The 10,896-nt window shown below is 44.9% G+C and overlaps 1 protein-coding gene across 1 annotated transcript in view; it reads left to right on the forward strand.

Moving 5' to 3' along the window:
* The window catches only part of DDX42 (DEAD-box helicase 42), a 38,554-nt gene that overhangs the window by 2,119 nt on the left and 25,539 nt on the right, over positions 1-10,896 (forward strand). Inside the window, 4 exon segments of the mRNA XM_025196877.1 lie at positions 4,446-4,596; positions 6,923-6,984; positions 8,230-8,266; positions 9,750-9,944. Coding sequence (XP_025052662.1) covers positions 4,446-4,596; positions 6,923-6,984; positions 8,230-8,266; positions 9,750-9,944 — 445 coding nt within the window.

A 10,896-nucleotide genomic window follows, 5' to 3' on the forward strand; every position in this document is an offset into this window, starting at 1 on the left:
CATCATTCTCCCCTTCCCCACCACTGTGGATGCCCTCATCCTATTGCATCATGTGACAGGCAACCCCCACTGCCACATGGGGTTTCTTGGTGTCCCTCAGCCCTGCCTCCAGGGGTGGGGCAGGAAGGAAAAGCTGGAGGAGGGAAAGGGAGTTGAGTGTTTTGTGGCAGCAGCAGAAGGTTTGGGAGGGGAGGGGAAGTGGGGGCGGGAGCAGCACCTGGACCAGGAGCCTGGTGACTGTAGATTAACAGCTCAGGGTCTGTATGTGGCCCATGGGCTGCCAGTTGGATGGTTCTGAACAAATTTCATTGATGGAAGCTGATGAGCAGACAGGTAGATGAGACTGTCTGAACCTTGGTTTCCTTATCTGTGAAAAGGGAGGGAAAATATCCTTTCTGCCTCTTGGTAAATATTTGGACAGCTTGCTTATTTTATGTACGTACTTAGTCCTCTCCAAGGATCTAGGCAGCCTAATACCTCTTTTATGGTATAATAAAATACCAGTAATATTAATTGTTTCAGCAAAAACTCAGCCAGCCACTACAGAAAGTTCCTTCTACCCCTTCATACTCTTAATCCTTTGCAAAATACTTAAGGTGTTGATTTCAGAACTAACACCTTAAACTCCCACTGGAGACTGTTGGGCAGCTTATTCTGGGAGCACTGCTGTTACCTATTTCCAGCAAGATGTCCTTCTCAGTAAATGAGCCATTGGGCTCTAGGCTAGCTGTGGTCTCCCAATGTTTTTAAAATGCAACTTTTCATATACTGCCTTGTAGAGGGTAATCGTGAAGTAATATAAGTATGGATTAACTGTGACAAGATCCATTTCCAAAATAAAATGTTGCAGCTTGCTAGGCAAATGATGGAAAATGCACAGGGTTACTGCTGTAATGACTTCCAAACAGCTATGAGAGGTCTAAAATTACCCTAAAGCTGTGAACACTAGTAACAAATGACAGACATACTCCCTAAGTCAAGGTGCCTGCCATTGCATGTCCTGTCAAGAGCGAAACAATGGTTCAGTAGTGGGCATGGTAGCCCATGAGTGGGAGACTTAGGTTCAAATCCCTGTTTCTTCAAAGACTCTGATGTTGGGAGCAATCATATGGAGTATGTCTGTGCTGCAGTGGCAAGGAGCTCAGTCTTGCTGCCAAGCTAAAAAACACTATGTACCTATTCTTCTGTGTATGGCTCCTCTGGAAATAGGGTGAGGATCCTCCAGAGCGGGGGTGGGCAAATATTTTAGCTGGAGGGCTGCTTAATGACTTTTGGTGAGCCGTGGAGGGCTGCAAGCATAGCCCCGCCCCCTGGCAGTTGCCCAGCCCCCAACTGCCATTTTGGGACCGGATGTCTCACCCACCCCTGACCTTTGTCACTGAAAGTCCCTGCTCTTGCCCCTGAACGTACTCCTTTGTGGGGGAGGTTGTCCTTCCTGGAACCAGAAAAAAAGCAAATCATATACTAAAAATCAAACATCTACTATAACATTTACATTTTATTTAAAAAAAATATTTTGGTCCTGATTTACTTGTGTTTGTGTAGTGTATATAGAGGCAATTGTATAATAGTTCAAAATAAAGTCTTACTCTTGTATATTGTGTGTGGGGGGTGTGGGTGTGTGTGGGGTTTGTGAAGGAGGGTGGCTGGGTATGGGATTTGTGGTGGAGATGTGTGGTTGGGGTTCTGTGGGGGGTGGGTTTGTGTATGGGTATGAGCCCCCCACCATGGTGCACAGCCTCTAGCAGCAACAGCAGCAGCAGGTGGCTGGCCATCAGGGTGCTCATGGCCTGCAGCAGACAGAGCCCCTCAGGAGCTGCACATGGCATCACAGAGCCAGCCTGGTCCACTGGCATGCGTCCTCAAACCAAGCCAGGCTAGCTCCATGCCAGTATGTGGGACTCCCAGCACTGCAGGCAGGAGCCATGTGCCATTGGGCCGGGCCAGGCTAGCTCTGTGCATCCATGTGGGGCTTCCAGTACTCCATTGGGGAGCCACACACAGAGGCACAGAGACGGGAGGCCCAAAGGTGCCTGGCTCCCACCTGCAGTACCAGGAGCCCCACATGTTGTTACGGAGCCTGCCCGGCCTGAAGGCATGCACTCCTGTCTGCGATGCCAGGAGTCCCATGTTTTGGCATGGAGCCAACCTGAACCAGCCCAATGGTTATGCAGCTTCCAGAAGGAGTGCTGGAAGCCACACGTGGCGGCACAGAGCCCACCCAGCCCAATTGCATATCGCTCCCTGTGCTCCTGGTGGTGTGCAATCTCTGACAGCCTGCACCTCCCATGGGCTTGAAGGGGCAGCCGCGGGCTGGTAGCAGTTGTCTTTTGGAGGGGCCCCTCAGGTCAAATAGAATGGCCTGGTGGGCTGGATCTAGCCCATGGGGCCGTATTTTGCCTGCCCCAGAGCATCCCTCGTACCATGCTCATGACCTGGATTTCTGGCATGCTTGGGGTGCCCTGAAGGGCATCTTCATCACCTCATTTCTAGGGTTGATTTACACATAGCAAGAGTAGGTGGGATAGGGCCTTTTGTATCAGCAGCTATAATGTAGACTTACTGTGCCCCAGTTCCATGTCTGTGAAGGGATAATAATGCTTCCTGTCCTTTAAGTATTTTTAAATAAGATAGTACTGTGGTGTTTGTATAAGCCTTCTTGTGACAGGCCCTCACTCTGTTACCTAGGGAGGAACCATCCCTGAGCCTACTCACCTGCCACAACTTTGGTATTCCCAGTACCTCTGTGATGTTGCTCAGTGGTTCTTACCGGCTCAGGAGCACCTTCCTTGGTACATCTTCTGTGGGGTTCCACCTCCCCTACAGTCCAACCTTTTCTGTTCAGGTGTTGTAGATCCTAGACTGCATCTGGATGTTGTCGCAGGTTGTTTGAGCTGGTGGGACGAAGCACAAGTGTCGGAGGAACTTTCCGCAATTCTGTCACACTTTGGAGGGGAAAAGGCTAACACCAGAAACAACGTAACTCAATGTGGCTTAGCCTAAGCTGTGGACAGGGCACCATTGCCCTCATGCTGAGCTGCTCTATCTCAGGTGCCGAGGCTTAAGGGTCTGCTTCTCCAACCCTTCTTTCCCCCTCTTTTATTTGGTCCCTTTTTCTTTGGGACTTTTTCTAGCAGCCTCTTGGCCAGGTGTCCCAGGGGTTCTGCATGTTCCCTGGTGGGCTTGCTTGTGGACATGTCGGTGCACTTTGGGTGCATGGTGGGATTGCAGGGAGGCTTGGGAGTCACAGTCCATCCCTCCGGGGTTCAACCCTTGTTGGGTGTCCTCGGGGCATGCCGAGCCACTTCCTCCCATCCCCATCTGACCTTTGTTCCAGGCTTCATGATCTTATACACCAGTCCGTATTGCCCAGTCACAGCAAGTGGGTCTGGTTCCAGACAAGCTACTGGAACTGCACCTGGCATTCTCCAGGCAGTTTTCTGGATGGGGCGTGGGTGCCCCTTGGGTTTGGTCCCCACTGGACTATGGTGGGCCTGGGTAGCTTCCCTTGGCTCCCTGATGGGCAGAGATGGTAGCAGGGTGTTTCTGGGAGCAGGGAGTGTATCAGGTTCTGACTCTAGCACCTAGACACTTCCTGCCTGGCTTCTAGCCTCTGGGCTGCTTTTGTGCATGTAGCTGTGGGGCTCTGGGCCAACTGGGGATGGACCCTCCAGCTATAGTGCACCAGCTATGCTGGCTGCAGCCTGGCCACCTTGGCTGCAGCGCCAAGGTAAGCTGGGTGGAGGCCTGTTACACTCCTACAGTTGCTTATTCTAGTCCACCGCCATTATTTTAGTCTCATCAAGGTTCAGTTTCAGCTGGCTTTCTCTCACATATGCTCTAGCTTAGGTGAGATGATGATCATTTAAATCAAACAAGGTATAATTGGTGTCTTTGGCATATTGACAATACCAGACTTTGTGTTTCATTGCTAACCCTCCTGGCAGACTCATGTACAGGTTGAAGAGGAAGGGTGACTGGCATCCTACATTACCTTCTACTGGAGAGGCTTGGGAGAAAAGGATCAGTTGACCCTAACCCAGGGGCGGGCAAATATTTCGGGTGGAGGGTCGCTTACTGAATTTTGGCAAGCCATCGAGGGCTGCATGACAGGCAGCCAGGGGCAGATAAATATTTATTTTCTAAATGTTTTAGGGGCCCCGTGGTCCGGATAGAATGGCCTGGTGGGTCGCATCCAGCCCGTGGGCTGCATTTTGCCCACCCCTGTGCTTAACTGTTTGCCACAGCTTCTAGCATAATTCATGAATATTGGTAATATGACTCAAGGTCCTTTAATAGAATGGTCTGGATAAGAGCAAAATTTTGCTGTTCAGCCCAGTTGGTTATTTGGATACTTGAATCAGTGGCTTCATAGAAAATGTGAAAGACCAGTATCCAACTTAGCATAGTGCATTACAATTCAAAACTACTCTCTTGCTTGTCAGGTACTTTGAGGATGAAGAAGAAGATTCCAGCAATGTTGATTTGCCATACATTCCTGCAGAGAATTCCCCCACTCGCCAGCAGTTTCATTCCAAATCAGGAGATTCTGACAGTGAAGATGATCCTCTGGAAGCATTCATGGCTGAAGTGGAGGTAAGTCCCAATGCATGAAATGTTCATAAACTTAAGTGGTTATCTTCATCCCTGATCAGGAACAGAAAACATGACTTATGCTGTACCTTCTACTAGACTAGTATTATCACTGTCCTTGAATCTCTGGCCTTTGAATTTAGCTTTACAGCTAAATTCTGGAGCCCTGTTGGGTTAGATAACAAGTGAGTGAGTATAACTGCATAAAATTAGTTTCATGACAGAGACAACGCTCTCAGAATATCCTTTTTTTGATCTTATGTAGTTCTAGTTTCACAGTTCTTAGGGATGAAGGCCTGTTAGATTCACAAGCATTAATTTTTATTTAAATATGATTTAAGATTACCTAAATATTTGGGCATGACAACCTTGGCAATGTTCTTTTTAAATAAAAATGGTAATACTTAGAGGTACACCAGTACATTGGTCCATAGCATATCGGCTCCAATAAAAGGAAAATTGACGCTATCAGCAATCGGCTTTTTTTGGGTGGTGTGGCTGATAATGTCGCCGATAAATGCCATGTGCATATGCGCAGTCTTAGCATGCACATAGCCAGGAATTCAGCCCAGCAGCTTGGAGACCAGCATCCGGTCAGTAAGTCTGTGGGGCGGGAAGGGGGAGCAGTAGATCATGGTCCCCTTGGTGAGGGAGGGAGTAGGGCTGGGGTAGGGGAGGGGGCGGCTCCTGCCACTGCGCACACCTTGGGGGCAGGCATGTGCCCCCTGGATCTGTACGCAGGGCAAGGGTAGGCTGTGCGCTTGGGGCTGTGGGCTGCACTCGGGGCAGGCAGTGGTGACGGTGCTTGGAGGGGTGGCTACTGCAAATTTTGGGGTGGCTCTAGCCCCCCCATAGGCCCTCCACCCAGTGCTGCCTGCCCCACCCTACCCGCCCTGGGTCCAGCCCCCACTGGGAAGAGGCCCCCGGCAGCCTCTGGCCCCAAACGCGCAGTGACAGCCTGCTCTCGGCCCGCGCACAGATCCGGGGGGCCTGTGCTCCCCATGCCTTCCCCGAGGTGTTTACAGCAGTGGGAGCTGCCACCCTGCACTCCCTCCCCACCCTGCCTCAGCCCGTTCCTCACTGCAGGGACCTCAGTCTGCCTCCCCTGCCCCCACAGATTTACCAGATGAACGCTGCTCTCCATGCCACTGGGCTGCATATCGGCAATGGGATTGATATCAGCCAATATGGCTGGTTAATATGATCGGCCATTGGTATTAGTCCAAAAAACACTGCCATTAAGTCTCAGCACAAGGCTTCGGAGAATTACTGAAATGAAAAGGGTATAGTTCTTGAGTCTCTAAGTGCATTTGAAATGCAAAAGCTGCGTCCTAAATCCCAAAGAACCAAAACAGTTGTTAGCCCACTTATTAGCCCTGTGAAAACTAAGTGTGCCAGCACACGTAGTCTGTCACTTAATATACTTGGCTCCTATGTGCACAGCCAACTCTGCTGAGCAGAAGTCCATATATGTTACAAAGTTTAGAATCCAACACTACTTCTAGTACTTACATATTAATACAAAACATTTTCACATTTTTCATACATCTAGTGACAGTGTATTCAACATATGATACAGGTAAAGCTTAATAGATCGTAACAGATCTTATACCACTCCTATTATTAGTCTAATTCTTATAAAAAAATGTAAGGACTGTTTTAGTGCTCTTCAAGGAATGCTTAACCAACGTTTTACTGAAGGCTACAAAGATACGGTTGTATTTGGTTCTTGTCTATAATTCTCTTAAGAATCAAAAAATCCTATATGTGAAAACCCTTTAAGAGTGACTTAAAGCAAAAATAAATTTTCCAAAAGCTATAACTTCACAATGATCTGATTAGATAATACATCAAAGCTTTATAAAGCCCTTGCTAGTAAAACTAATATTTTGTGTGTTTTTCTTACTTTGTTCAGCAAAGTTTGATTTGTCTGACACCAGAATTTTTTTTAGTTGTAACTGTGCAGCTAGTTGGGTTCTAGCATTTTTTCCTGACTAGTGTGTGGAAAATACCTTTTTTCCAGGAACACTGTTATGAAACTGTGGGGTAGACCCCCAAAGGAGTTGTTAATATAATTTCATTAGTGTAATGGGAAATGGAATGAGAGATTTAAATCCCAGCAGTATTATCCCCATGCTATGATGGCTTGACCTAGTTATCGTGGATTCATTTTGTATTACAAGATCTCTGGATTTTTTTCACTTAAGATATATTATCATGCTTTGAAATATTTATCTGTTTTTATTAAGTTAATTTTATACTAAGGCATTTTCCTTTCTAAGGCTTATTCTTGCTGTTAATTGATATGAGTATAATTCTGTATCCTCAGGATCAAGCTGCTCGGGACATGAAGAGACTTGAAGACAAAGACAAGGAAAGAAAGAATACAAAGTAAGTACTACTCCATGCCTCACAAAACCTGCCTGCCTTTCTCTTGTTAAAGAGTACTGAGAGAATTTCAACCATCTTCTACATTACCATAAGTTACATTGGTTTATTTGAATCTGGGTAGTATAAATATAGCAAACAACAGCAACCAGAATATGGCACCCTGCCCAGTGGCTAAAGTTCTGTGCTTTAGATGGGAGAATCTTGTGGAGCTGCCCCACAGCCAAATCCATATGGAGAAACCCACTTTTGAGAAAACTGGTCAAACTTTAATTTTACTTTAGCTGGAAGGATCATTTGTGGTCTTCTTTCCCTCCCTGCTTCCAAAGCCCCTATATTGTAGCAACTGTCTATGCCAGTCTCAGCCAAGAAAAAAATGGGTGCAACCCCATCTAAAGTCAGCCATTGTCTTCCCAAGAAGTATCCAGAGAAAATTATTCCAGGATTGTGATTTAGGCACTTCTTGCCCAACTACCTCATCCCAAGCAAATCTAGAGAGTGGGGGTTAAACTAGTATTTTCTGCCTAGCAGTGAATTGCATTGCCACCAGACTGGTCTGGATCAAGCTTTTCATTCTCTGACTGATTAGGAATGCTTGGTTTTGTTTGAAACCATACTTGTTGGAGCAGACGATTCCTTTTGCAATCACCTGGCAGCACTTTATAAAAGAGAGAGATTCTTTTAAAGCTAGGCTGGGGGCTAAGCCACTTAGCAGCTGGAACATTTTGACTCAGGATTAGAAACACGTACATTTGTATAGCTTGCCTTTCTGTCCTGATCAGGTGAAATCACAATGTGCCATTGATACTTGTTACAAATACTAGCTATGTTGCTACAGTTTACATTACCTTAGGTTGATAGGTTATTCACAGGCCTGGAACAGAACACCAGATTCCGACCACCACCTATGTGGGGGAAGTTCAGTATCAGATTTGAACGTCTTGTTTCATATTCCTCACATTTTCTGATAACAGCAAAATCTTGTGCCATTTTCAAAAACCTTCCCAGTAGAAGCTGCATCGAAGGATTCTTAGTTTTTTGGTCATGTCAGCAGAAGGAAGGTGAAGCTTGTGCAGGTTGCGTGCATCATAAAAGCACCTGTGGGTTGGGATTATACAGTGTTTTAAATGCTGCTTGATAGTGTTGTGTCTTCCACTGACGTGGAGCTCAGCACTAATCAAATGAAAGTATGGAGCTGGGTATGTGGAACATTTGCAGGGAAGTTTGTTTCTCCGCTTGTTTTTCCAGGGGTATTCGAGATGACATTGAAGAGGAAGATGACCAAGTGAGTTCCTATGCAGTCTTTCTTATCTATATCCCCTCCAAAAATCTAACAAGCAAAAATTGAATACCACTGAAATGCACTGGGCAATTCAGGAAGCGAGTCTAACGGTTTCAGTGATGTCCCTACCATTCCAGGTGCTTCACCAAAGAAATAAAGTATTAACAGGCCATTTCACAGCTCTCACTAGGTTTGAGAGGATTTCTTGTTGGACTGAGTATAAAGTGTGGATCCAGACTCTTTTTTTAGTACTTCAGGCTGTGCCAAATCTAAAATTATTGGAGTCCTCTAATGCAGTACATCAGTGGAAGCTTAAGTCATACTGACAATCGGCAGCCAAATTTGTGGCTCTTCAGGGCAAGGATCACATCTTACTCTTTACGTACAAGGTGCCCCAGTCCTCAGTGAGGTTTCTGGGCATTATCATCTTACAAATAATAAATGAAGAAAAGAGGTTGCATTTCAAAATGTACTCAGTTCATTTATTTGACCTGTAGTCTTAATTATTTGAGACTTTATACTGCATTAGTAATTATCCTGTTAATTTAAGTAATGTAGAACCATGCAAGTGCTCTCTTGCCTGTTAAAGACTGTGTTTTCAGTTAGGTGCATGTAATTGTGCTTCCATTTAAATGAAACTGTATTTTGCATGCAACTGATACTGTGCACATTATGCACATGTGGTTAGTCAGCAACTAATTAGCCATGTAATTTGCACAAATACCCAAATGTGTGTGCAGTGTTAGACAAGAAAAATATTTGCACACAGTTGTGAGACTGGAAAACTGGCCCTATATCTTTGCTGAGAAGTCAGTTTATCATGTCCCTGTGATAATTTTTTGATTTTCAGATTTAACAGAGAGAGCTAATAGTACATATGTTATATGTTTAGGGTGGGATCTTCCAGTGCCTTCTAATTTGTGATTCTCTTGAAGGATTCTTCTGGAATTGTTTCTTTGCCATTAAGACTGGTGTTGACTGTCCATTAGTTATCCTAAAGCAAAACTCAGTTCTTTTAGTAAAGTTGGTGGGAGTAGAAAATAGTTTGTGGAGCTTTAATGTTTGAGGGGAAAAAACAAATAGAGTAACTTCTTCAGACTTCAGTATTTTAAAAGCTGCAGCATTTGTTCTGTAGTCCTCATGGGTAAAGGGATAGATCCTACCATTAGTATAGCATGGCATTTTTTCATAGAAACATTTCTTAATCGGTCCTTGAGGGCGGGGTTGTTAAGTAACATTTTGCAGTTACTTAACTGTGATACTAACTGACCATTATAGCTGCTTTGTTCATTTCTTCTGATTGTCCTTCCTCTGGACTTCACGATTATTTTTATTTACTAGAAGAGGCAGTTCTAGTGAACGTTTTGTCCTTCAGTGGTAGGTGTTGAAGCAAGCAACCATTTAACGTATGCACCAATTAATCAGAAATGCAGTAGGATTTCACCATTGTACGTGTGTGTGATTTTACTGATATGTTTTGCTGCAGGAAGCTTATTTCCGCTACATGGCAGAAAACCCTAATGCTGGTGTGGTACAAGAAGAGGAGGAAGATAACCTGGAGTATGACAGTGATGGCCATCCAATTGCCCCATCCAAAAAAATCATCGATCCACTTCCACCAAATCCAATTGCACCATCCAAAAAAATCATCGATCCACTTCCACCTATTGATCATTCAGAGGTGGGGATTGCTTTTAAACTTAGAGATTTGGTATCCCCCAGCACTAATTAGACAAGCTTGTGGAGCAGCTCAAACTGGTGTTTACATTTATTTAACAGCTGTTATCAAATGAATCTTGATATGCTTGAGATAAGAGTGCAGGATATTATGAGAGAATATAGGTATAAATTATGGGAAAAGTGGTAAGAAAAAGTGAGCAGTGTATTTTTTATACAGTGAAAAGGTGAAAGGATGAGGGGGTGGTAGAGTCAAGCAGTACAAATGTACTCCATGTAACATTGTTCTGGTTAATTCACCACTCCAAAGGGTTATTCAGATTATGATGAATTATCCCTTAATGACCATTTATCACGAGTCGATAATTGGGACCGTTGGCTTGGAATCAGAGCAATGGCAAATTTAACCATAGCTGTGAATTATCCCACAGGTGAATTAACCAGTTGCCATTACATCTTTTCAGACATGAAGTGTCCATGACAGGTGACTGTCCCCTTCCTTGCAAAGCAAATTTTTCTGACATAATCTTAATTTTTTTGATTGCTGTAACGTGAGCCATTAGGTTTAAGATTCTGTGATGACAAAGTACAGCAAATCTCAACTTCTTTGAGCAACCAATTTATCAGATTAATATGTCATCCCTTTCATGGTGTTGCCTCCTAAATAGTTATGCGTGTCTTAACCAACAATAGAGTAGGCCAAGCCCAATAAGGGGTAAGAGTCTTTTACAACAAATGGGAAGGTAGATAGTGGTGGCATGCTAGAGCCTGGTACAGAGGATAGATAGCAGAGGAACCCAGAGGGTGAATCTCAGTATTCTGAAGGAGCAGGGTTAGTGTATCAAGAGTGATTAGGCACTACTAGGCCAGGCTGTGAAGAGACAGGAACAGGCTTAGGATACTAACTCTTCTCTGGGAGAACTTGCAAACGAAAGTGTCTATGGCCTCAGTCCTGC

Source organism: Alligator sinensis, unplaced genomic scaffold (genome assembly GCF_000455745.1).
Source record: "Alligator sinensis unplaced genomic scaffold, ASM45574v1 scaffold444_1, whole genome shotgun sequence".
NCBI classification, from domain to species: domain Eukaryota; kingdom Metazoa; phylum Chordata; order Crocodylia; family Alligatoridae; genus Alligator; species Alligator sinensis.